The sequence below is a fragment of the Carcharodon carcharias genome, chromosome 12 (assembly GCF_017639515.1).
Source record: "Carcharodon carcharias isolate sCarCar2 chromosome 12, sCarCar2.pri, whole genome shotgun sequence".
Taxonomy (NCBI): Eukaryota; Metazoa; Chordata; class Chondrichthyes; order Lamniformes; family Lamnidae; genus Carcharodon; species Carcharodon carcharias.
Genome location: NC_054478.1, coordinates 138,966,283 through 138,994,161, shown reverse-complemented (window position 1 = coordinate 138,994,161; position 27,879 = coordinate 138,966,283). Strand labels below are relative to the sequence as shown.

At 46.9% G+C, this 27,879-nt stretch overlaps 1 protein-coding gene across 1 annotated transcript in view; it reads left to right on the top strand.

The window, feature by feature from the left end:
* The first annotated feature begins 1,138 nt into the window (after positions 1 to 1,138).
* The window catches only part of LOC121284733 (thrombospondin-type laminin G domain and EAR repeat-containing protein-like), a 71,558-nt gene continuing 44,817 nt past the window's right edge, over positions 1,139 to 27,879 (top strand). Inside the window, exons 1-5 of the mRNA XM_041200285.1 lie at positions 1,139 to 1,172; positions 7,906 to 8,126; positions 14,879 to 15,117; positions 16,408 to 16,498; positions 19,088 to 19,244. Coding sequence (XP_041056219.1) covers positions 1,139 to 1,172; positions 7,906 to 8,126; positions 14,879 to 15,117; positions 16,408 to 16,498; positions 19,088 to 19,244 — 742 coding nt within the window. The remainder of the gene's footprint in view (positions 1,173 to 7,905; positions 8,127 to 14,878; positions 15,118 to 16,407; positions 16,499 to 19,087; positions 19,245 to 27,879) is intronic.

Sequence of the window (27,879 nt, the reverse complement as noted above, 5' to 3'; positions counted from 1 at the left end):
TTTTGTAGATGAGGAAGAGAGTTGGAGCGAGACGTCTAGCTGGAGGGCAAAGCTCAGTTAAAGGAGTTGCTGTGGGAATGAATAAATATGAGACTGATCAGCTGGTGATAATTATATACACAGCCAAATGAAAAAACTATGCAAGTGAAAAATTGCACAGGTCTTAGAGCTTAAAAATCAAATATATTTTACAGTCAGAGTGATGTAATGGAGAGAGAAAACAACAGCAGAATGAAGGAGGTCAAAATTTAGGGTAAGATTGAATATAGAAGCAAAATCTAACCTTTCAGTATTGAGCCAATGTGAAATGTATAATGCTCACATTGAGTTATGTTTTTCCACTATGCTTGGCCTGTGGACTGGTGCTAACTTAAGGCACAGGAAATTATATTACAATTAGAAGAGCCACTTGGCAGTTTGACTGAAGCTGTTGAATTGCTGTCTGCTCCAATAGCAGCCTCCAGGCAAAGTGCCTTATTACCTTAAAATTATATGTAAAAGATCTGACAAGTAAAAATGCAGGAATAGAAACAACAGCTTTCATTTATATAGCGTCCTTAACATGGTCAGACGTCTCAAGGAGTTTCACAGGACGATTATCAGATCAAATTTGACACCGAGCCACAGAAGGAGGTATTAGAGCAGATGACCCAAGCTTTATCAAAGAGGTACATTTTTGAGCAATGTCTTAGGGAGAAGTGGAGAGGTAGAGAGGTTTAGGGAAGGAAATAAAACTTTGGGCCTAGGCAGCTGAAGGAACAGCCACCAATGGTAGAGATTTAAAAATTGGGAATGCTCAAGAGGCCAGAATTTGAAGAGTGCAATGACCTTGGAGGGCTGTAGGGGCTGGAGGAAGTTACGGAGACAGAGTGAGGGTGAGGCCACAGAGAGATTGGAGCACAAGGATAAGAATTTTAAAATTGAGGTATTACTGGATCGGGAGCCAATGTGACTCAATGAGTAAATGAGTGATGGGTGAGCAGGATTTGATAGGAGTTGGGGTAACAAAGTTTCAGATGAAGTTAAGTTTATGGAGGGTGCTAGGTTGGAGGCCGGTCAGGAGAACATTGGCATAGTCAAGCTTTGAGGTAACAAAGGCGTGGTTGAGGGTTTTAACAACAGATGAGCTGGGGCAAGCATGAATGAAGATGGGCAATGTAACAGCGATGGATGTAAGTGGTCTTGGTGGTGGCTTGGACATGGGGTCAGAAACTCAGCTCAGCATCAAATAGGACACAAAGGTTGTGAATGGTCCGGTTCAGCCTCATACAGCAGCTAACGGGTATAATTATGACAAAGCACCTAGAAGCTCAGAATTGTTCTCTCACACCTTAGAAATTTTGTGAAGTTCCTATGAACACTTCTACAGGTTTTCAATAGACCATACATTATAGGCTTCAGGTTGAAATGACCACATATACCAAACCTTTAAAGGACCAAGCCTATTGAAGCAAACAATATGCATTATGGTTTGAAAACAATGGTCAGCTAATGCATCACAGAGAAATCGAAATAGTAATGTGTTATATGGGAGGTTTTGTGGTGCAGTGGGTAATGTCCCTACCTTTGAGCCAGAAACTCCAGGTTCAACTCCCACTCTGGGACTTGATGGCCGTGTAAGGTGTGTTCATAACATGACCAAGCCGGTTGATTATTGACCTGTAAATCCTTCTGATACTTGTGGCAGGTGTGGTCAGTGCAGCTGAGTCTTCTTGTCAGCCAGAACCTATAGAAGCCACTGCAGTACCCAGCTGAGCATAACCATAGACCACGGTTGCCAACTTAAGGCATGGTACCTGAAGAGAGAAGAAAAAATGCATCATATAATTAATTGGCTTATATATGAGAAAAGTGCACCTATTACAACAGTGACCTTCACTATTTTTCAAGCAAGGGGTACTTTAGCAAAAAACCTGCAGTGTGGGAGCCACATCAACTACTAAATTATCGTTGCTATTAAACAACAATTTTAGATCATGAACTCTCTCTTCCATCCCCACCCCTTTTCCAATCCCCCCTTTTTTCAATAACTTATATAGATTTTTCTTTTCCTACCTATTTCCATTATTTTTAAATGTATTTCCATCCATTGTTTTATCTCTACCTTTTAGCCTATTTCGATCCCTTCCCCCCACCCCACCCCCACTAGGACTATCTGTACCTTGCTCGTCCTGTTTTCTACCCTTAATATCACCTATTAGCACATTCCTTAGATAATATCATCACCTTCAACACCTCTTTGTCCTTTTGTCTGTGACATCTTTTGGTTATCTCCACCTATCACTGGCCTGCTATACAGCTCTACCTGTCCCACCCCACCCCTTAAACCAGCTTATATTTCACATCTTTTCTATTTTTCCTTACTTCTGTTGAAGGGTCATTCGGACTCGAAACGTTAACCGTGTTCCTCTCCGCAGATGCTGTCAGACCTGCTGAGTTTTTCCAGGTATTTTTATTTTTGTTTTGGATTTCCAGCATCCGCAGTATTTTGCTTTTATCATTGCTTACTGCTCCTTCATGATGTAATGTTACAGGGTGACCAAAACAAAGTCACATATTATATACTGCGTTTTATAAATGCTGCATTTTTTAACTGTACATGTGTATTTATTTTTAAAATAAATACGCATGTACAGTTAAAAAAATGCAGCATTTATAAAACAATAAGCAGGAAAATGTAAGGAATTAAAAATGCACCAATGCAAGTAAACTTTTTAAAAGCTGAATGGTGCAAAGCTTACTTTAACAGCTGGAAGAGCTAACCTCCTATATTGGTAAATGAAATAACTTTTATGTTTTTAACCTTATTTTATTTCAAAAGAAAAATGTAACTTTCTACTTCCAGTACTTCCTGCCTGCCATCTGTCCTGCTTCCTGAACCTCCTGGTCACTGCAGATCACCCTCTTCATCCCCAACCCTCTGCATTGTGGTCTCTCCTCCTTCCCTGACCTTTGAGTTGTGGCCTCTTCCCCTGTCTCTGACTCACCCTCTCGCAGAACCTCCTCCCACTCCCTGACTCACCCTCTCGCCGCTTCCTTCTCCCGGACTTGCGTCTCCGTCCAGGATCCAGATCCGATCCGAAGCCAGAGCTCCAACGTTGTGGAAATGTGAGTGCTCGTCACCGAGCTGGGACTGCTACAATCCATGTTTTTTTTAAAAAAAATGCTTCCCCTTGCCTGAAGCCTCGCTCTGAGCAAGGCAGGAGCAGCTTCGACAGTCATTTCCAAAAGGACATGGACTGTAGCAGCCCTGGCTCAGTACTTCTTCACCATCAAGACTCGTACTCCCAACTTACCAATGTGGAGTCGGGGAGCCGCACTTAGTGTTGATGGGAGCTGCCATTGGCTGGTGGGCCTTGCAATGAAGAACACTGTATCACAGGCTGTGGTCTAAACCATGGGTTCAGTAGGTTAAGGTATAAAATAAAATCACAAGTGATAGAGCTGTAACTGCAATGAACATTAATGTAATGGAACAAGGGTTGATCTTTTACATTAAAGTATACTGTAGCAAGCTTCCAACTGTATTAACTTGAGTTGTCTAGTGGCACTACCAGAAAGCACATAACCTCCTGAGCATCGGAGGTCTGGCTCAGGGTCGGATCCGGAGCTTGAATGGGAATGCAAGTCCAGGAAAGGGAAGTGGCGAGAGCTTTGGCGAGGGGGTAGGTCGGGGACAGGGAAGAGACCACAGCTCCGAGATCGGGGAGGGGGTAGCCCGCAACTCGGAGGTCGGAGAAAGGCCTGCAATTCGGAGGTCGGGCAGCAGTGAAAGGCTGCTCCAAAGTGGCACCAGTCACATGAAACGATGTTAAAACAAATCCCGCCACACTCACCGAGATTACAGGCCGCTTTAACTTACCAATGTGGAGTCGGGGAGCCGCACTTAGTGTTGATGGGAGCTGCCATTGGCTGGTGGGCCTTGCAATGAAGAACACTGTATCACAGGCTGTGGTCTAAACCATGGGTTCAGTAGGTTAAGGTATAAAATAAAATCACAAGTGATAGAGCTGTAACTGCAATGAACATTAATGTAATGGAACAAGGGTTGATCTTTTACATTAAAGTATACTGTAGCAAGCTTCCAACTGTATTAACTTGAGTTGTCTAGTGGCACTACCAGAAAGCACATAACCACCTTGATGCGATGACTGATTAAATGATGTGTGGAAACGCTTTTGATACTCTTTGAACTTGAAAAGAAATCAATCTCCTCTCTGGTTCAAAGCATTGATTCAAGTATTTCGGAACACCTTCTTTGAGCTGTGATGATGACCAGTCCACTCAAACAGGTAAACCTGGGGAGGTTGTTTTATTCTTCCTCTCATTATTCTTTTCAAAAGAGTCTTCTGTTATTTTCGTCGCCTCTTGTAGAACCATGGAAACATAGAAAAGTCATGGCACAGAAAGAGGCCATTCAACCCATCAGTAATTATGGGTGACTTTAATATGCATATAGATTGGGCAAATCAAATTAGTAACAATACCATAGAGGAGGAATTCCTAGAGTGTATACGGGATGGTTTTCTGGACCAATACGTTGAGGAACCAACGAGAGAACAGGCCATCCTAGACTGGGTATTGTGTAATGAGAAAGGAATAATTGACAATCTAGTTGTGCTAGGGGATGAGAGACTATAATATGATAGAATTCTTCATCAAGATGGAGAGTCACGTAGTTGATTCTGAGACTTGGGTCCTGAATCTTAAAGGAAACTACGATGGTATGAGGTGTGAGTTGGCAATGATGGATTGGGAAACATTACTTAAAGGGATGGCGGTGGATAGGCAATGGCAAACATTCAAAGAGCGCATGGATGAACTGCAACAATTGTTTATTCCTGTCTGGCGCAAAAGTAAAACAGGAAAGGTGGCCAAACCATGGTTTACAAGGGAAATTAGAGATTGTATTAGATGCAAGGAAGAGGCATACAAATTGGCCAGAAAAAACAACAGACCTGAGGATTGGGAGCAGTTTAGAATTCAGCAAAGGAGGACCAAGGGAATGATTAAGAAGGGGAAAATAGAGTACGAGAGTAAACTTGCAGGGAACATAAAAACTGACTGTTAAAGTTTCTATAGGTATGTGAAGAGAAAAAGATTGGTGAAGACAAATGTAGGCTCCTTACAGCCCGAAACAGGGGCATTTATAAAGGGGAACAAAGAAATGGCTGACCAACTAAATACATACTTTGTCTTCACAAAGGAGGACACAAATAACATACCAGAAATGTTGGGGAACACAGGGTTTAGTGAGAGGGAGGAACTGAAAGAAATCAGTATTAGTAGGGAAATGGTGTTGGAGAAATTGATGGGATTGAAGGCCGATAAATCCCCGGGGCCTGATAATCTACATCCCAGAGTACTTAAGGAAGTGGCACTAGAAATAGTGGATGCATCGGTGGTCATCTTCTAAGACTCTATAGACTCTGGAACGGTTCCTACAGATTGGAGGGTAGCTAATGTAGCCCCACTATTTAAAAAGGGAGGCAGAGAGAAAACAGGGAATCAGCCTGACATCGGTAGTGGGGAAAATTCTAGAGTCCGTTATAAAAGATTTAATAGCTGAGCACATGGAAAACAGTGGCAGAATCAGACAGAGTCAGCATGGATTTACGCAAGGGAAATCATGCTTGGCAAATCTACTGGAATTTTTCGAGGATGTAACTGGTAGAGTTGATGAGGGGGAGCCATTGGATATGGTTTATTTGGACTTTCAGAAGGCTGTTGACAAACTCCCACATAAGAGATTGGGGGTAGTGCATTGAGATGGATAGAAAACTGGTTGGCAGACAGGAAACAAAGAGTAGGAATAAACAGGTCTTTTTCCGAATGGCAGGCAGTGGGGTACTACGAGGATCAGTACTGGGACCCTAGTTATTCACAATATATATTAATGATTTAGATGAAGGAATTAAATGTAATATCTCCAAATTTGCAGTTGACACAAAGCTGGGTGGGAGGGTGAGCTGTGAGGAGGATGCAGAGATGCTTCAGTGTGATTTGGAGAAGCTGAGTGCATGGCAGATGCAGTAATGTGGATAATTGTAAGGTTATCCACTTTGGTAGCAAAAACAGGAAGGCAGATTATTATCTGAATGGCTATAAATTGAGAGAGGGGAATGTGCAATGAGACCTGGGTGTCCTCGTACACCAGTCGCTGAAGGTAAGCATGCAGGAGCAGCAGGCGGTAAAGAAGGCAAATGGTATGTTGGCCTTCATAGTGAGAGGATTCGAGTACAGGAACAGGGATGTCTTGCTGCAATTGTACAGGGCCTTGGTGAGACCACACCTGGAATACTTTGTGCAGTTTTGGTCTCCTTATCTGAGGAAGGATGTACTTGCTATAGAGGGAGTGCAGCAAAGGTTTACCCAACTGATTCCTGGCTTGGCGGGACTGACATATGAGGAGAGATTGAGTTGATTAGGATTACATTCGCTGGAGTTCAGAAGAATGGGGAGGGGATCTCATAGAAACCTATAAAATTCTAACAAGACTAGACAGGGTCGATGCAGGAAGGATGTTCTCGATGGTGGGGGAGTCCAGAACCATGGGTCACAGTCTGAGGATATGGGGTAGACCATTTAGGACTGAGATGAGGAGAAATTTCTTCACCCAGAGAGTGGTGAGCCTGTGGAATTCGCTACCACAGAAAGTAGTTGAGACCAAAACATTATATGCTTTCAAGAAGGAGTTAGATATAGCTCTTGGGGGTGAAAGGGGTCAAAGGGTATGGAGAGAAAGCGGGAGCAGGCTATTGAGTTGGATGATCAGCCATGATCATAATGAATGGCGGAGCAGGCTCGAAGGGCCGAATGGCCTACTCCTGCTCCTAGTTTCTATGTTTTTATGTCTATGTTTCTATGTCTGCACCAGCCGAAAAAGACAAAATATAAAACTTGCTGCCCATTCTAATCCCACCTTCCAGCAGCCAGTCTGTAGCCTTGCAGGTTACAGCACTTTAGGTGCAATTTCAAGTACCTTTTAAATGAGTTGAGGATTTCTGCCTCTACCACCAAACCAGGAAATGAATTCCAGATATCAACCACCCTCTAGGTGAAGAAGCTTTTCCTCATATCCCCTCTAATCCTTCTACCAATCACCTTAAATCTGTGCCCCCTGATAATTGATCTCTCTGTCCCTGTCTATTTATTCAGGCCCCTCATAGTCTTGTACACCTCAATCAGGTCACCCCTCAACATCTCTGATTGTTGACTGAAATATAATCAAGTGAGATATCACTGATTATAGTTTACCCTGAGACCCCAGGTTTGGACTTAAACTGTTAATGAGGTTTTTAAACACAGTTGTTCAATAACTTTTGATGCTTTCTGTGGGCAGTGTATGGTTTATTATAAGGGGAGAAGTCTTATTGAGAGAGGCAGCATTGAGAAGAGGCATTGAAATCAGCCTATTTATTCACAAGAACACCATTATCTTATACAGATGCAAACTGGAGGACGCAGGCAAGAATCTAAAAGTGACTTTTGAATATTTTAGCTTCCATGCTTGAACAGAGGACAAAACATTGAGAGTCTGGGCATCCTGCTCGATAAATGAACATCGCTGATTGTTGACTGCAATATAATCAAGAGAGATATCACAGATTGTAATTTACCCTGAGGCCCCATGTTGGGGCTTTACAAACTATTAATGAGGTTTTTAAACACTGTTGATCAATCACTTTTGATGCTTGTTGTGGGTTGTGAATGGTTTATTGTGTGTCAGGGTAGTGTACAGTTTGGTGTGTGTGTGGGAGGGGTGCTGGGTGCATGCGTGTGTGTGGGGGGTGCACGCTTTGCTGTGTTTGTGGGTAGTGTACAGTTTCCCATGTGTGTGTGACAGCAGTGTACAATTGTCGATGTGCCCTAATTCTTGTCTTTAACACTAATGCCTCTTTTTAGATTTGAGGCCACAGGACCTCCTGTCTGAAATTGTTGAAGCCCCTGGGACACTGGTGAACGGATTCAGGATGGTCCAGGAACATGGAGTCCGTGGATTGCGGCTCAGTCAGGATGTGAAAGCAACTAGCTTCCCCACCTCTCTCATCTTCAAAATCTGTAACTACTTCCCGGCTGAATTTTCCATTGTTATCACACTGAAAGCAAACTACCTGCCATTGAAGGTACTGTCAAAACTGAACACAACCAATGGGGTATAAATGAGCTACTGGGGTGCAACACTTCCATGGTTTTGTTCATCCTTTACTGAGAAAGTTGGTAATGAGTATTGTCTAAGAATGTGGCAATGATGATATTAAGGAGGCATACTTTGGTACAGTATCATTTATCGTTTCAGTGATAGCGCTCACTCCTCTGAATCGGAAGGTCATGTGGTCGAATCCCATTTCATGGACTGAGGGAGGTGCTGCACTGTCAGCGGTGCCGTCTAAGATGTTAAACCAAGGCACCATCTACCCTTTCAGAATATAAACAACCTTAAGGCACTATTTCGAAGAAGAATTGAAGAGCTCTCCCTGGTTTGCTGGCCAATATTTCTTCATTATCCAATGTTGAGGCAGATTTTCTGGCCATTCTCTCATTGCTGTTTGTGGGATCTTGCTGTGCACAATTTGGCTGCTGCATTATGACAGTAGGCAGATTTTACGCCTTGCGGGCGGGCGGGCGGGCGCCTGCCCAACCCGATTGGGCATGCAGAAACGCGAGAAGACATCAGGAGAGCGTTCCAACGTTATCCCGCACACGCACAGTCTGCAGGTTGGTGGGCACACACAGGAGTCAGAGCTGTGCCTACGTCAATTAAAAGGCCATTAAAAACCCAGTTGAAGCTGATTTTACGCTGCCCATGTGACTTTGCACTCGCCGCACGGGCAAAACAGGCAGGCGGGCAGCCCACATTTTGCAAAACCTCATCCACGGGCAGAATAAAAAGGGTCAGCAGCATCGCCAATGTGAGTAGTGAGGAGTTTAGGAGATAGTTCGCTGCTGGTTGCTTATTTGAACCTGACAGCTTCATCCCTGTTCGGGGCTTCATTCTTAGCATTTCCAGGCTTCATGTCAGGACTCGTTGGTGTCTCCAAGGCCCTCGGAGGATTTTGACCATATGGGCCCTTCCAGGTATCAGACAGCCTTCTGTAACACTGGGAATGGGGATTGTGGTCTCTGCTGGAGGCACTTCCTCTGAGGAGGTAGAGCGGGGCAGAAGGGAAAGGAGGCCAGGTGTCCCAATGCAGCTTCCAGGAGAGTGACCTGTGGGAGGAGAGGCGCAAGCACAAGGGGTGCAGGGCCAGCAGGTAGCTCAAGGCAGAAGGGACTGCAGAGGACGGCACTATCCTGCTGCCAGGGTTTACAGGCGGTGATGCAGCTACCTCAATATGTCTGAGGTGCAGTGCCAAAGGAGGATCCATCTCTCAAGGGAGACAGTCACCTCCATCTGTCAGATGATCGGCCCTGAGATCAGCTCCAACTGTGCGGGTGGACACCCCGTGCCAGTGGCTCTGAAGTTCACAGTGGCCCTCAACTTCTATGTCCCTGGCTCTGTCCAGGAGTCAGTGGGGGATCTGTGTGGACTCTCCCAATCAGCTGTCCACAGCTGTGTCAAGCTAGTGACAGAAGCTCTGTTCAGGCGGGTACTGACCTTTATTCTTTACTGTACGGACGAGGCCAGCCAGGCTGAGCAAGCCAGAGGCTTTGCAGCGATTGCTGGGTTCCCCCGTGTCCAGGGTGCAATGGACTGTACACATGTGACCATCAAAGCGCCAGCAGGTGAGCCCGGTGCCTTTGTCAACAGGAAGGTCTTCCACTCCATGAACGTGCAGATAGTGTGTGATCACAGGATGCAGGTTCTGAAAGTCTGTGCAAGGTACCCAGGCAGCTCCCACAACACCTACATCCTCAGACACTCCCAGGTGCCGAGGCTCTTCAGTGCTCCAGCCCGGCTGGATGGATGGCTGCTGGGTGACAAGGTCTATCCGTTGAAAAGGTGTCTTATGACACCTCTCCACCATCCAAGAACAGAGACAGAGCAGCATTATAATAGGAGTCGTGCCTCCACAAGGGCAGTTGCAGAGAGAACCAAAGGTCTTTTGAAGATGCCCTTCCGAAGCCTGGACCATTCAGGGGCACACTACAATATCCCCCAGAGCGGGTGTCACTGATAGTGGTTGCATGCTGTGCTCTCCACAATCTGGCACTGGCAAGGGGAAACCACTGGAGGAAGAGGATTTGACGCAGCTCCACAGGTCACAGAGGATGAATCCAGTAGTGAGTCAGAAGAGAACCACGGTGAGGAGAATGCTGAGGGCGTGGAGCCAGACCTCAGTAACCTCCAGGGAGGCAGGGACAGCGGGGACGCCTTGATCCAACGCTCCTTCAGCTAGGCTGCCAAAGATCTGCTTCCACCTCATGCCAGGGCTGCCGTCTCCATCCAGGATGTCTGAAATGACCCTTTCAATTGAACCCAAAGTCCTCTCAGTGTCTGTGCAACAAAGTTTAGAGCCACTCACGTCCAGCATTAGCTACTGGCATACCCTGCAGCAAAAAAATACAAAGGTGAAGCATACTCAGGCCATTATGGCAAAACCAAACTTTATCTCATTTTGACAATCCAAAAAAATTAACATCACTTATCTCTGGTCTTAATTCCCAGACCAGAAAACATAAACAAAACGTTACACAACAGAAGATCACCCGTGACCCGTCCCTCTTGTGCTCATGGTGCCTTTAACTTACATTTCCGAGTGCTACATCTTGGTGCCCACCCCCATTCCCCAACCCTCGCTAACACCGGCATTGGAGACAACCTGCTCACTCTGCTGTCCTGTTGGCCTTGATGACCTTGGTGGTTGTCCTCTGGCCAGTGGAGCCTGTGCTGGCCCCCCCTGGGAGGGAGCGGCCAGTGCCATGGCTGGCATCTCCCCAGTCACTGCAACCTCATCAGATGCCACAGTCAGTAATAGTGGGGTGGAGGACCTACTGCCATTATCCAGAGCGCCCTGAGAGGAGCCCACAGAGACAGCTCGTGTGCCAATGTGAGGTCGCTCTGGACCTCCCTGCTCGCCATTGATGGATGGGCACCTAGCTGGGATACTGGGTGCCTCATGCATCAAACACACGGATACTGACCACCTGAGGTCAGTGCCTCTGTGAGGGCTTGCAGGTCCGAGCACAACCCCAGGAACCCCTGATTCTGTCCCTGGAGCTGCCTCTCTATGAGAGTCGCCACTCTCTCAATGGGAGGGCACATTTCATTCTGGGCGGGCTTTAATTGGCCAGCCAGTGTGAAATCACAGTCGAGGGCCGATCGCCCGGACCAAGGGTAAAGTTCAGGCCAGTGACTACGCTTTGAAATACTTAATTGGCCATGAAGTGCTTTTGATGTCCTAAGGTGCCAAAGCCGTACAACTCTTTCTTTCTTATCTACAGTAGCTTCCTCTCGTGGTGATCAGTGGTGACCGGAGCTGTGGATTTTCAAATCATTTGGAAATGGAATATCCAGCAGTGATCCCGCTTTCCAGCTCAGGGAACCTGAGGTCGGGAAGGGGGGGAAAGGGGGTATCTTTTGGTTCCACAGTGAGTTCCACGCTGAATCTGCCCCCTGTACATCCCATTTTCATGTGAGTCCTGAGTCTCGCTTCTGGTGGCTGAGTGGCGAAGGGACATCAGCCTATGAACACGGGCCTACAGCAGGGAAAACAGCAGCATCTGTACCAGGTTCCAGATACAAATCTGGGTAATATTTTATCACTATACTCCACCTCAAGCATTGTGTGACATTCTGAGGGTACGAAGGATTTAATTGACCTTCAAAGAGGAGTAAGGCATGTGGAATTTTCTTATCCAAGAGTGCACAGAATTCTGAAGTAATGGAGATCATTGGAACCATTGGTGTGAGTGAATTCTTCACACATTGAGACTCACGTTTGGAGAGAATGGGAGTTAATAACGAAAGAAAGGCGGGTTGCATTTCAATAGCGCCTTTCACGGTCGTCTCAAAGACGTGCAGTCACTGATGTAATATAGGAAAGGGGGCACCCAATTTTCACAGAGCAAGACCCCACGAACAGCAACTGGAGGAGGGCATATTGTGGGGATCGGTATTTGGACCATTGATCAATGACCTAGACTTGGGTGTGTGGGACACAATTTTAAAATTTGCAGATGCTGTAAAACTTGGAAACATTGAGAACTGTGAGGAGGATAGGGACAGATTTATCCATTTTGTCACAGGAAGAAAGAGGATAAAGGCAATATAAACTAAAGGACATGAGTTTTAGAGGCGTGCAGGAGTAGAGGGGCTTGGGGCATGTGTGCAGGGAAGGTGACAGGGCAGGTTGAGAAAGTGGTTAATAAGACATTTGGGATGCTAGGCTTTGTAAATGGAGGCAGAAAGCACAAAAGCAAGGAAGTTATGCTGAATCTTTAGCAAACACTGGTCTGACCTCGATTGGAGTATTGTGTCCAATCCTGGGCTTCACACTTTAGGAGGGTTGTGAAGGCATTAAAGGGGTGCAGAAAAGATTCACAAGAATGGTTCTAGGGGTAAGAGACTTCAATTATGTGGATAGATTGGAGATGTTGTGACTGTTCTCCTTAGAGAAGAGAAGGTTGAGAGGAGATTTGATAGCGGTGCTCAAAATCATGAGGGATTTGGGCAAAATCGATGGGGAGGAAGTGTTCCTATTGGAAGCAGGATCGAGAACCACTGATTTAAGGTGACTGGGCGAAGAACTAAAGGTGAAATGGAAAAACCCTTTTAATGCAGCAAGAGGTTAGGATCTGGAATGCACTGCCTGAGAGTGTGGTGGAGGCAGGTTCAATCGTGGCTTTCAGAAGGGAATTGGATCATTAACTGGAGAGAAAAGGTCTGCAAAGTTATGGGGAAAAGGCAGTGGAGCGGGACTAGCTGAGATGCTCTCAGAGTGAGCCAGCGTGGACAGGACCGGCCAAATGGTCCATCCAGCCTTACGGTTGGCAGACGGGGGAATTGGTTTTGCATTTTTCATGAAACCTCATCCAAGGGCCGGATGAAGTTTCCGCTATTAAATAAAATAAAATTAAAACCTACGGGCAGCATTTTGTCATGTATATGTTCAGGTGACTGATTGTGATGCTGGGACATTTTTCTCCTGATTTTAAAAAACTTTATTTAATTGCTTCCAAGTCTTCAGCTCCCTGAGGCAGCTCTCTGCCTTCAGGGAGCTTTCATTCAGCACTCATCCGCTACTGCGCTTACGTCAGCACCCACCCCCCCACCGCTGCAGCACTGAGCACCCACCCCCACCTGCCCCATCAGCACCCACCCCCACCCACCCCATCAGCACCCACCCCCACCGCCGCAGCACTGAGCACCCACCCCCACCTGTCCCATCAGCACCCACCCCCACCTGTCCCATCAGCACCCACCCCCACCTGTCCCATCAGCACCCACCCCCACCCGCCCCATCAGCACCCACCCCCCCACCGCTGCAGCACTGAGCACCCACCCCCACCCTCCCCATCAGCACCCACCCCCACCCGCCCCATCAGCACCCACTCCCACCCGCCCCATCAGCACCCGCCCCCGCTCACCCCATCAGCACCCACCCCCACCGCCGCAGCCCTGAGCACCCACCCCCACTCGCCCCATCAGCACCCACCCCCACCACCGCAGCCCTGAGCACCCAGCCCCACTCGCCCCATCAGCACCCACCCCCATCCACCCCATCAGCACCCACCCCCACCCCCACTGCCGCAGCCCTGAGCACCCACCCCCACCCGCCCCATCAGCACCCACCCCCACCCCCACCGCCGCAGTGCTGAGCACCCACCCCCACCCGCCCCATCAGCACCCACCCCCACTCGCCCCATCAGCACCCACCCCCACTCGCCCCATCAGCACCCACCCCCACCGCCGCAGTGCTGAGCATTTCAGCGCATGTTAATTGGCCAGCCAGTGTGAAATCGCAGTCAGGGGCTGATTGCTGTCAGCGGCCTGTTCCCCGGCCAATCCCGGACCTGCCGATCGAGCCCGCCCGCCAACCTAAAAATTCTTCCCTTGGAGTACTGAAATGGCTCTAGTCTCCTCTCCATGTTACAAGCAGGGCATAGAGGCACAGGAGAAGGTGCAAAACAGATTTACATGGAAGATAGCAGAAAGGTTATACCTATCAGGAAAGATTGAACAGGCTAGGACACTTTTCCCTAAGGCTGAGGTGACAGATGTTTTTAAGGTCGAGAGAGAGCTCCATGCAAACTTTCTTTCCTTTTTGTGAATAGTAGGGAAGTGTTACAGACTAGCAGGCTGATTATCGAACTGTTGAGCTACACTGGGAACGCTCCTTCCATAGCCAACATGTCCCGGAGTGGGATTTGAACCAGCAGCTTCTGACAGGGACATCACCTACTGAGCCACATGACCTCCTCGCTTGATGGGGTAGATGTAGAGCAGATGTTTCTGCTTGTGAGGGAGTGCAAAACTAGGGGTCATAAATATAAGATAGTCACTCAAACCTAACAGGGAATTCAGGAGAAACCTCTTCACTCAGAGAGTGGTCAGAATGTGCAAGTCCCTACCACAGGGAGTAGTTGAGGCAAATAGCATTGATGAAGTTAAAAGGAAGCTAGCTAAACGCAAAGGTGAAAGGAATAGAGGAATATGCTGATGGGGTTAGATGAAGTCGGGAGGGTGGAAGCTCATGTGGAGCATGGGTCCTTTAGGCCGAATGGCCTGTTTTTGCATCCTGACTAGTCCCTGGAGTAGGACTGATTCCACGAGCTTTGCGCTCAGAGCGAGAGTGCTGATCTCTGAGCCACCACTGACACAATGGCGGGAAGGTCAGCAGGTCGATGGGCTTGATCTAGCGTAAAGGCCTCATGGGCTTAACCTGCTCGTTGGAAAACTTCCCTTCTCATCAAGCTAATTCCATTTGCTTTTCAGAAGAATGAGTACATCTTCACTTTGCTCCAGGAGAACTCAAACCACATGCTGCTGGGGCTGAGGGTCTCATCCGACAAGGTCCACTTTGAGTTCTCCCACGGCGACCACCCCTACAGGCACAGGAAGCGGGCCACCTTCCGAGATCTCTACCTAGCCGACCGGCGCTGGCACACCTTGGTGCTGGCTGTGACAGCTAACATTGTGTCTCTCACCATAGACTGCTGCCCCCCTGTAGACATGTGAGTAATTCTCAACCCCTTCTCCGCACCCCCCACACTTCCGCAGTAGCGGAGTGGCCCAGATTTATTGGGAGTCCCGTCAGTCATCTGCCGAGCGGGAGGATCAGGATCAAGTTTCTTTTTAAAGGGTTACATTACTAAGACGAGAGAAGCTGGGACTATTCGCCGAAGAGCAGAGAAGGGGAAGGGCAGGTTTATTTAAGATCATGAAAGATTTTGATAAGCGTACATAAGAAGAAGTGGTAGGTGGGTCGGTAACCTGAGGCACAGATTTAAAACAATTGGCAAAGGAACCAGAGGGGAGATGAGCTATTGCTTTACGCAGTGAGTTGTTATGCTCTGGGATGCACTGCCTGAAAGGGTGATGGAAGCAGATTCAATAATAATTCAAAAGGGAATTGAATAAATGCTTGAATTCAGAAAAACAGTTCAGGGCTGTGGGGAAAGGGGCAAGGGAGTGGGAGTGAATGGATAGCTCTTTCAAAGATCTGGCATAGGCACAATGGACCGAATGGCCTCCTTCTATATTTTATCATTATATGAGGACATGTTGTAGATTAGGCTTGTATTCCATTGATTATAAGAGGTCAGTCAGATCTACTGCTCATCTGTTGTGAGTCTTCCGGTGGGAGTATTGTTCAACTGGAGCAAGGCATTGTCGATTGCAGTGGGAGCCTCACAGGCTATGATTCGTTGATGCATGCCTCCTCCTGCAATGCTGCTTTTCTGCAACAATCTGTAGCTCTCCAAATTTCTGTGCTCCAATGTGGAGACTTGGGCTCCAAGTGCTTTGGCCATGTACAGACTCTTCCCAGTTGCTGAAGTTAACCTGACAGAAACGATATCTCACTTGCATGAATCCTTGTTTTGGTTGCCCAACAGGTCTACTGGCACCATCAAGCTCTCCATACAGTTGGTAGGCGACCATCATCTATTCTAATGATGTGGCCTAGCCATTGCAGTCAACATCGCTCGAGCATAACCATGAAACTTGCTGAGTTTGAGAGCTGCAGAACTTCTGTGTTGGGGACTCAATGCTGCCAATGGATCTCAAAGACCTTTCTCAAGCAATGCATATGAATTTAATTCATTCGGCGTTCCTGCTTCTGATTGGTGATCTAATTGAGCGAGCAGTATCCCTCTGGGATATTGCTCCAATTTGCCTATCTGCTCTCTCTCTTTGTGGGATACTGCTGCTTTTACCTGTCCGCTCTCTCTCTCTCTCCCCGCTCCCTCTGAGACATGACTGAGTTTTAAGCTGTGTCTAAAATGGAACTGTACTTCCTACAGGTTTCTGAACACCCCATTCCCTGAACATCTAAACATTGCGAGATCTCGATTCTACATTGGGAGCAGGAGGAGGCGGAAGGGACTATTTACAGTAGGTGTCCGGGGCAAATGTACACTTCAAGCTCGAAATGAACAAACCTTTCTGATGGTGAATTACACAAAAATCGATAAAAGAGGAATACTGGAAATCAGAAATAAAAACACAGGCTGCATTGATTGAAAGAATAGACAATAAACCTGTGTTTTGGATGTATAATTTCACCTTCATTCAAGGAATGTACCTGGGGAAAAAATATTCGTCTTTATTCTTTATAAATGTTGACTGGTGTGTTGTATATTTCCAGCTATTTCTGTTTTTAATAATCAATCAACATCGTTTAAAAGTGTTGATTTCCAAGTGTTTCATTATATAGAACCATAGAAAAGTTATGCTGCAGGAAGAGGCCATTCAGCCCATCATGTCTGTGCTGGCCTGAAAAAGATGGAAAAGAAACTAGCCACTCAGTTTGATCCCACTTTCCAGCACCTGGTCCATAGCCTTGCAGGTTACAGCACTTTAGATGCAGATCCAGGTACTTTTTAAATGAGTTGAGCGTTTCAGCCTCAACCACCGATTTAGGCAGTGAATTCCAGACACCTTTCACCCTCTGGGTGAAAAAGTTTTTCCTCGTGACCCCAATAATTCTTCTACCAATCACCTTAAATCTATGCCTCCTGGTAATTGACCCCTTGGCTAGAAGAAACTAGTCTTTCCTGTTTACCCTATCTAGGCCCCTCATAATTTTGTACACCTCAATTTGGTCACCTCTTAGCCTTCTCTGTTCTAAGGAAAACAACCCCAGCCTATCCAATCTCTCCTCATAGCTGCAATTTCCGAGTCCTGGCAACATTCTCGTAAATCTTCTCTCTACTCTCTTCAGAGCAATTATGACCTTCCTGTAATGTGGTGACCAGAACTGTACACAGAATTCAAGCTGTGGCCTAACCAGCGTTTTATATCCACCATTACATCCCTGCTTTTGTATGCAATACCTCGTCCAATAAAGGAAAGCATTCCATATGCTTTCTTTACCACCTTATCCACCTGTCCTGACACCTTCAAGGAGCTGTGGACATGCACTCCAAGGTCTCTCACTGCCTCAACCCCTCTCAATATCCTCCCTTTTATTGAGTATTCCCTTGCTTTGTTTGCCCTCCCTAAATGCATTACCTCACACTTTTCCGGATTGAATTCCATTTGCCACTTCTCCACCCGCTCAACCAAACCATTGATATCATGCTGGAGACAACAGCTATCCTCTTCACTATCAACTACACGGTCAATTTTTGTGTCATCTGCAAATTTCCCAATCATGCCTCCCACATGTATGTCGAACTCATTAATATATACAATAACCAATCAAGGTCTCAACACTGAGCCCTGTGGAACACACTGGAAACCGTTTTCCATTCATAAAAACATCCATCAATCACTACCCTTTGTTTCCTGTCGCTGAGCCAATTTTGGATCCAACTCAGCACTTTCCCCTCTATCCCATGGGATCTCGCTTTTCTTTCTGTTAACCGTGACTACAAATTGCTTTAAGTTGTGATTATTTGGTTTTTTTTGAGGCCTGGAGGTAACACATGGGCAAGAAGCAGTTTTCAACCATCTTTAAATGGCCCACATTTGATTGTCATTCTGTGTGCCAACACATGGGGCTGAGTTCTCAGGTCGGTGTCTCGTTCTGCACCAGTGGAGGGCGGATTAACTCCCAGGAGGCAGCCACCTGGTGGCAGGCTGGGGGAGGTCCGTGCTCTAAGCCTGGAGGCCCTCCCTGCCTACTTGGGGGCAAGATCAGCCATAGAGCACCTCCCCACCCCCCCATTGTGATGCTCCAACCACCAGCCCCCAACCCCTTGGTGAGACAGCACCTCCATGTCTAAGTGGCTTTCTGTTACTAACCTGCCAGCACAGCCTGCTGCTCCTCTCAAGCTGCCAGGTCTCTGATTGGCCCTCCAGCTTCAAGAGCTTGCCCACCACCTTTAATTGGACAGGGAACCTGCCTCCCTGACAAAGAGTGTTGGTTTCCCCCCCCCCACCTTCCCTCAGTAACAGCCAGTTAGTATCGGACATTAATTAACACTTCTCCAAGAAAGAGATATTTTGTCAAAGCTTTTGATTGCACTCAACAGGACAATTCACAATGTGAGGGAATACAACAAATTTATACTTGGCTGTTAACTCTCAGTCACCATCAACTGGTGCATTCTCCATGGCAACGCCTCTACCAATCAGAGTCCACTTGCCAACCAATCAGCACCCTTATACAGTACAAATTTGTTGGTTTCCCCTTACAATTGGTATTCTTGAGAATTGTCCTGATGAGTGCAGCACGCAAAGCTTTGACAAAATGTCTCTTTTCTTAGCAATACTCAAGTTCTGTACTACCAGGGAACTCTTTGTTAAACTGCTCAGTTCTCTTGGGCTTCAGGCAAACGTCAATTGGGGACGGGTCAGTGCAGGTTAGAGGCTGGGAATTCTGCAGCGAATAACTCGCCTCCTGACTCCCTAAAGCCTGCCCATCATCTACAAGGCACAAGTGCAGGGTGGGTGGGAAAGGGGGGTGAGTAAGTGGGGACAAGACGAAGGGACAGGAAAAATGAAGAACCTAAAATGACTCTGTCTGTTGTGCTGCAGGGGTTACTGAGACAGCTGGTGCTGTTACCGGGATCTGATGCTACTCGAAGAATCTGCCCCAATCCCAGTCCCAGATTAGCCGCACTCTCGGTCCCAAAGCTGCTGACAGAGCTCCCGCTGAAGCCATCAGAGACTGACATTGTGAAGCATCCATATGGTAAGAAAGAGGCAGCGGATCGATCTCAGTTTCCTCGTGCATGTGGAGGGAGATGAGCATGGTTTTATTAAAAATGCGATAGCGTGGGTAAAACTCTTCTTCTATGTGTTTTCTTTCCTCTCCTAAAGACTATGACATAAACTGGAGTGTGTTTCCATGAACACTGGGCACCTTTCAGTGTTGTACCCCTGTGGTGAACATTGGGAAAGAGCATGAGGGCTAAGCTTGACTCTGTCCACACACTGTGTCTGCTCTAGGGCGTTGGTTACAGTTCAGTAGGTCTCAAGAAGACTTTGTAGTCATACGTAGGTTAACTGTAGGCCTTTATGACTCTTAGAACTATTTACAAATGTACAGTCTAAGATACAAGCTAGGAGCTGTCTCCATGCTTGCTGGTACACACGGCTCTGCTCAACACTCTACTGACCCTGTGTGCAGGTCATGTGATCTCTTACATCACTGTGTGGGCGGTACTGTACTCAGTCCCACATTAACCCTATATACTACACTGTTAACATGTGCTCATGCCACTAGCTATTGCTGAAAAATGCCCAGCAGCAGACCCTGTGGACATGGTCATAAGTGCCCATGTAGACTTGCTCACCAGCAACAGCAATGACAACTTGCATTTATATTGTGCCTTTCACATAACAAAATGACCAAAGGCACTTCACTGAAGTATTACCGGAGAAAACAATTGACACAGAGTCAGCCAAGAAGATATTAGGACAGATGACCAAAATCTGGGTCAAAGATGTGAGTTTTAAGAAGTGTCTTAAAAGAGGAAAGAGAGGTGAGAGGTTTAGGGAGGGAATTCCAGAGCTTAGGCCTTGGCAGCTTAAGGCATGGCCACCAATAGTGGAGCAATTAACACTGGGATGTGCAAGTTGCTAGGATTGGAGGAGCACAGGGATCTCAGAGGGTTGTAAGGCTGGAGGAGGTTACAGAGAACGGGAGGGGTGATACCATGGTGAATTGGAAAACAAGGATGAGAATCTTAAGAGTTACAGAAATAACCGGGTTAGGCTGGGTGGCTCATTTTTTGACCGGTGCAGACACAATTGGCCAAGTGGCCTCTTTCTGTTCCATAAACTTTCTAAGGTTCTATAAATAATTTGCCTTTATATAATACATCATATTTGCAGCACGTCCTTAAACCTGTATGTGTAGCTATGCCGTTATTTGAAGGAACAGGAGTAGACAGCTTGAGCCTGTTCCACCATTCAATTAGATCATGACTGATCGGTACCTTAACTCCATCTGCCCATCTTGGTTCCATAACTTTAATGCCCTAACCTAACAAAAATCCATCAGTCTCAGCTTTGAAAGTCTTCATTGATGCCCAGGCTCAACAACTTTTTGGAGGGGAAAGTTCTAGGTTTCCACTACACTTTGTGTGAAGAAGTGTTTCCTGAAGTCATCCCTTTACAGTCTAGCTCTAATCTTAAGGTTACCCCCTGCCTATGTTCAGGACCCCCACCACCCCAACACACCTCCACACCCCCCCTCCGCCACCAAAGAAAATAGTTTCACTCTGTCAACCCCATTAAATCCCTCTAATCATCTTGACCACCTCAGTTAGATCACCCCTTGATCTTCTATACTCAAGGAATACAAGCCGAGTCTGTGCAACCTCCCCTCATCATTTACCCATTTAGCCCTGGGATAATTCTGGTGGAGCTGTGCTGTACTTGCTCCAGGATTCATATCTTCTTGCTGAGGTGTGACCTTAAGCAGTGCCCTAGAATGGGACCTACCTGAAGCTCTGTACAGCTGAAGCCTAACTACAGCCCTTTTATATTCCAAGGCAAGAACACTGTGCCCGTCGGGCAGGCACGTGCCCGACCTGAACGAGCGTAAAATGACATGCGATGAGGTCAGGTGAGGGTCCCGATGCTATCAGGCACTCGCGCGACACTTCAGTCGGCGGGCGAGCATGGGAGTTGGCAGCATGCCCGCCGACAATTAACAGGCCTATTAAGGCCATTAAAGATCCAACTGAATTAAATTTTTCGCTGCCCGTCCAGCCTTACGGTTGGCGGGCAGGCAAAAAGGCCAAGCGGCCTTTGGACTTTTTTTGCGAAACCTCATCCATGCGTGGGATGAGCTTTCGATCAATCATTAAAAAAAAAATTTCAAACTAATTTCTAACATGTCCCTGCTCATCTGACAGAGTCGCACGAGGAGACATGTTGTTAACATTTTTAAAATCTCTTTTTGATTTTCATAGATCTTCATCTCCCTGAGGCAGCTCTGAGAGAACTTCCGCGTGCGCCCTGCTTCCCCACACCCACACAGGAAGCGCTGAGTGCTGCAGCACGTGTTTCATGTTGGGCGGGCCTTAATTGGCTTGCCAGTGTGAAATCACGGTTGTGGCCCAATTGCGGGAGGCAGTCAGCTTCCCGACCGCTCCCGCTCGCTCCCACTGAGCCCACCCTACAAGGGCAAAATTCTGCCCCAAAACTCTTGGTATAAGGGCCAACATTCCATTAATGTTTTAATTTATTTTTTGTACTTGTGCACTCACTTAACCCATCTATATCCCTTTGCAGACCCTCCACCTCCTCTTGACAACTTACTTTCCAACTATCTTGGTGTCATCAGCAAATTTATCTACCATACATTCGGTCCCTTCATCCAAGTCATTGATGAAGATTGTAAGTAGTTGAGGCCCAGCATTGATCCCTGTGTCACTCCACTAGTTACAGCTTGCCCAACCCAAAAAAGACACATTTATTCCTACTCACTGCTTTCTGTTAGCTAACCGATCCTTTATCCATGCTAATATATTACCTCCTACACCATGCGCTGTTATCTTGAGAAGAAACATTTGATGTGGCACCTTTTCAAATGTCTTTTGGAAATCCAAGTACACCACATCCACAGGTTCCCCTTTATCCACATTGCTTGTTACGTCCTCAAAAAAACTCTAATAAATTAGTTAGACACGATTTCCCTTTCACAAAACCATGTCGACTCTGCCTGATCCCATTGTGATTTTCTGAGCATCCGGCTGTAACCTCCTTAATAATGGAATCATTCCTTATGACAGATGTTAGTTCCCTGCTTTCTGTCTCTGTCCTTTCTTGAATAAAGGTGTTATATGTGCTGTTTTCCAATCCACTGGGATCCTTCCAGAATCTAAGGAAGATGAAAACCTACTATCTCTGCAGCCACTTCTTTTAAGACCCTAGAATGCAGGCCACCTGGTCCTGGGGACTTGTCAGCCTTTAAGTGGAATAGCTTTCTCAGCACCTTTTCCTGGGTGATGGTGATTGTTTTAAATTCCTCCCTTCCTCCCATTCAATTCCTGGGGCAAAATTTTCTGCCGGTCAGGCGGGCAGACCTGACCCAATCTCCAGTGGGCGCAGAGCCAATCACCACCAGCGAAGCAGGCCGCACCGCCATTTTATGTGGGCGGGCCAATTAAGGCCCATTCAGCGTGACATCCACGTGGAAACACTATGCGCTCCCTGTGCAGGCGGAGGAGGGGGGGGGGAGGGGGATTCCCTAAAAGCGAGACTGTGCTCTTTTGCGCATGCGCACGAAAGAGCGCACATCTCCCTGAGGCTGCACTTAGCCTCAGGGAGATCACTTCCACTTTTAAAACTATTAAAAATTGAGAATAGAAAAATCCCTTCCATGTCCCGTCATGTGACAATGTCACAAGAGTTGGGATATGTTCATAATTTACAGAATAACTTTATTACAATTTTTAAAACCCTACATGAAACCTCATCCCGCCACTGGATGAGACTTCACGTTTTCTCTATTCCCCACCGAGGCTCCTGGCCGACCTACCAACCTTAAGGTTGGACGGGCAGGTCCTTTAATTGTTTCAATGATCCTGTTAATGGCCTCAATTGGCCATTGACAGGTCGGTGGGCCCACAGCTGATTTCGCTGCCCCTCCCCCCCACCGCCTTCCTGAAAATTTAAATGGGGTGGGGTGATGTCGGGGGTTCCGCCTGACGTCACTGGGCGTCATTTTACACGCCGGCAAGCGGACCCTGCCCCCTGCTTACCGATGGCAAAATTCTGCCCCTGGTTTTCGAGTGTCTTTGAGAAGTTTCCTGGGCCTTCTGCAGTGGCTTTCTGTTTTTACTTCAGATTCCCTGCACCTGCGGTGTTTTGCTTTTCTCTTGCTATGATGACGTTGGGTGGAACCAACCCAAGCAATTGGGCGAGGGAGTTTCTGGTTCAGTGTATGTTGTGCTATCGTAAGGCTGTTTGGCTCCCTTTGGCAGCCTCTCCAGCACAGGCTTCCCTGGGCAAGGCGGGGAACAGGATATTCCGGGTGCTCCGTTGGCCTCCATCAATCTTGCTCCACAAATCTGTCAGGAAACAAGCCGATCCAAGGGAGGAGTTCCCTAAAGGAAGGCCTCCCTATAGGAGATTCCTTTCCACCCAGGTAACGATGGCACACTGCCACAAGGCACTCCCTTACCACCTGTTTGCTGTGGAGTTTTTCGTCACCTGCCCTAACATCAGGTTATTTTGCTCAGTGACAAATTTCACCGCCGCCCCCTCTCTCCTCCCCGCCTCCCGCCCCGTCCCCCCCAACCTGTGGTGGGGCCAGCAAGCCATTGAAATCTCTGTTCACATCGGTGGGACCTGGAGATCCCACTGGTGTGAAGGGTTGGAAAATTCCGGCCTACGGGTGGGATTTTCTGGCCTGGACACCAGTGGGCATCGTCACGGGGTGGGACGGGAAGGTTTGGAGAGCTGTTTGAGGTCAACAGCTCCCCAAATATTCCCATCCTGCCCGCGATGATGCTGGCTGGTATCGGGGCTAGAAAATCCCACCCTCTATTAGATAAGGGTGTCACTAAAGACAGACACTAGAGTAACATGATTAATACTTACAGGGGCCTCATTGTCAAACAACACTGGAATAATAAAGTCATATAGCATAGAAGGAGGCCGTTCAGCCCTTTGTGACTGTGCCGGCTCCTTGAAAGAACTATCCAATTAGTCCCACTCCCTGGCTCTTTCCCCATAGACCAGCACATTTTTCCCCTTCAAGTGTATATTCAATTCCCTTTTGAAAGTCACTATTGTATCTGCTTCCACCGCCCATTCAGGCAGCACATTCCAGATTGTAATAACTCACTGTGTAAAAATATTCTCAGCTCCCTCATGGATCTTGCATCAATATCTTAAACCTGTGTCCTCTGGCTAGCGACCCTCTTGCCAGTGGCAACAGTTTCTCCATATCTATTCTATCAATACCCCTCATCATTTTAAACACTCCTATGAAATCTCCCCTTAACTTTCATTGTCCTGAGGAGAACAATCTCAACTTCTCTAGCCTCGCCACACAACTGAAGTTCCTCATCCCTACATTTCTTTGGAACTTTACTGTGGACACATTATAGTCGCTTGATTTTGTACCCGGTAGCTTACCCTGGAAGAATATTGTCAGTATGCTGCAGGGCTACAAGCTGACTCGCCTTACTGAGTAAATCATTCATTTTCAGAGCAATGGAACATGTCAGGTAAAGTTGCCAACTCTGGTTAAGGTATCCCTGGAGGTTTCGTCGCATGACCTCCCACATATTAATGCCCCACCTCTACCCTCCTCCCATTAGTCACCCAACATGTCCATTGCCCTGGTGAGTCATCTTCCCACCCAATTGGAAAACAAAAAGACTTCATTAACTCCTCCTTTGGATGATTCTTAATAGTTACTCAAACAGCCCTCTCAACCCCACCCATCTCCAATATTTTTTATAAACAATAAACAAAAATTTTCAAAGACAATGAAGAAAAATACTTGGCTTGCTTTTAAAGCCCCTATGATTTTTCGCACTGGGTGTTGCTCAGAACAGTGTCCTGGAAATTACTCATCAATTCCTAGAGATTTGAGTCTTGCTGAAAAAGGAAACATTTTGTCTAAGCTTTTCGTCTTGCACTCATCAGGACAATACGCAAGAATACCAGTTTAAGAGAAAACAACCAATTTTTTACTGTATGATAAGAGAGTGGAATTGGTTGGCAAGTGGGCTCTGATTGGTAGAGGCATTGCCATGGAGAATGCATCAAATTTGTTGTTTTCCCTGACATTGGCATTCTTGCGAATTGTCCTGATGAGTGCAAGACAAAAAGCTTCAACATGCCTCTTTTTTCAGCAATGCTCAAGCTCTGTAATACCAAGTGGCTATTTCCCTGAGATTCCATGGCGATCCTGGAGGGTTGGCAACCCCTTTTGTTTGGAACCCACAAGATTTAGTCAATGCAAGCCTTCCTTCTAATCCCAAGGATAAATCATCTGGCCTCTTACAGAGAGAGCAAAGTAGATAGAAAGATTGATCGGGTGCCTTGAAGTACTTTACAGCCAGTGAGGGACTTCGCTTGAAGCATAGTCAAGGGCGGGGGTAGCTCAGTTGGCTCAACGGCTAGCGTCTGAATCAGATTAGTGTCAACTGCATGGCTGAGATAGACCAGGGGCCTGTCCATTTAGCAAATCATGGCATAAAGCCATGGTTCAGTGATTCCCAAATTGAGGATGCTACCTGGAGAAGAGAAGAGAGTCACCTTTGTGATGTTAGAAACACAGCAGCCAATTTGTGCATAGCGAGCTCCCACAAACAGCAATGTGATAATGACCAAATAATCTGTTTTTTAGTGATGTCAAATGAGGAACGAATATTAGCTGCAACACTGGGGTTAACTGCACCCCCCTCAACCCCCCCCCCCTCCCCGGCCCCCGCTCTTCTTCAAAATGGTGCCATAGGATCTTTTATGTCCACCTCAGAGGGTAGATGGGATCTTGGTTTAACATCTCATCGAAAGATGGCACCTCTGACAGTGCAGCACACTCTCGGTACTGTGCTGGAGTGTCAGTCTTAATCTTGTGCTCAAGTCTCTGGAGTGGGACTCAAACCTCTGATTCAGAGACGAGAGGGTTACCCACTGAGCCAAGAATAGAGAAGTTTAATTAGAAGAAAATGCCAAGTGTATCTGGAGTCCAAGGAGAAGTGTTAGGCTTCCATCTCAAAATACCTCTCCACAGTGTGATAATGACAAGCACAAGCAGGGAAGATCTCAGTTTCGACCATTTGTCTGTTCTCATCATGGGCAAACTAATTGGCCTCAGCCCTTGTGTGAAGGAATAAGAAAATTCAGCCAAGTTTCCTACTCATGATAACTTTACCAGTTCCTCCTTGCAGTAAAGCCTGCCTTGGATAATAAGAGTGGGTCACATTTAATACCCACTTATACCCACAGTCCTCATTTACATATAATTTAAAACTCTTGTGCTCACTTACAAATTCCTCTATAGCCTGATCTCACCCTACCTGTCCAAACCCTCTCCCACCTTATATCCTTCACCTCATGTCCTCTAGTCCTCTGACTCTAGACTCCTGTGTCCTCCTTCACTTCATTTTTGCTGGTGGGACCTTCTCCTGTTTCCTTGAGGATTGTCTTCCTAAATCTCTCTATCCCTCCAGCATCCATCTGCTTCTCAAATAAAATCTCTTCAACCAAGCTTTCTCTCAACTCTTTCAAGCCGCCTGCAAATTGTTCCTGGCGCTACGTATTCCCTTTTCGCCTTTCAGATGGCATGTTGGGTACATTTTAGTATGTTTAGGTGCTATATAAATGGAAGTTGTTGTCCAGACATTCCACGTAAAGAACAGTCACTCTGGGTGTGGAATTGGATCGACGGAGACACCCACGAAATATGAGTCACTGCCTTCAGGGTAGCCGAGAACTGATTTGTGAATCATCTCATTTTCCTGTGGGTATATCCACTTGGCTCCCAGTGAGACCACACCTCAATTTTAAAATTCTAATCCTTGTTTTCAAATTCCTCCAAGGTGGTTCCCCTCCCCCATTTTCTGTAACCTCTAAAGCTCTCCTCACATTCACAATCTCTGCGCTCCACCAATTCTGACCACTTATGTGCCCCCTCTTTTCATCGTTCCACCATTGGCAGCCATGCCTCTGGCCGCCTGGGCCCTAAACTCCAAAGTTCCCTCCCAACAATAGCAGAAAAGGAAGATGGTTGTGGTTGTTGGAAGCCAATCATCTCAGCTCCAGGGAATCACTGCAGGAGTTCCTCAGGGTGGTGTCCTCAGCCAACCATCTTCAGCTGCTTCATCAATGACCTTCCCTCCATCATGAGGTCAGAAGTGGGGATGTTCGCTGATGATTGCACAATGTTCAGCACCATTTGCGACTCCTCAGATACTGAAGCAGTCCATGTCCAAATGCAGCAAGACCTGGACAATATCCAGGCTTGGGCTGACAAGTGGTAAGTAACATTCGCACTACACTAGTGCCAGGCAATAACCATCTCCAACAAGAGAGAATCCAGCCATCACCCTTTGACATTCTGTGGCATTACCATCGCTGAATCCCCAAGTATCAACATCCTGGGGGTTACCATTGACCAGAAACTCAACTGGATCAACAGTATAAATACTGTGGCTACAAGATGAGGTCAGAGGCTGGAAATTCTGCAGCAAGTAACTCACCTCCTGACTCCCCAATACCTGTCCACCATCTACAGGGCACAGTCAGGAGTGTGATGGGATACTCTCCACCTGCCTGGATGTGTGCAGCTCCCATAACACTCATGAAGCTTGACACCATCCAGGACAATGCAGTCTGCTTGATTGGCACCACAT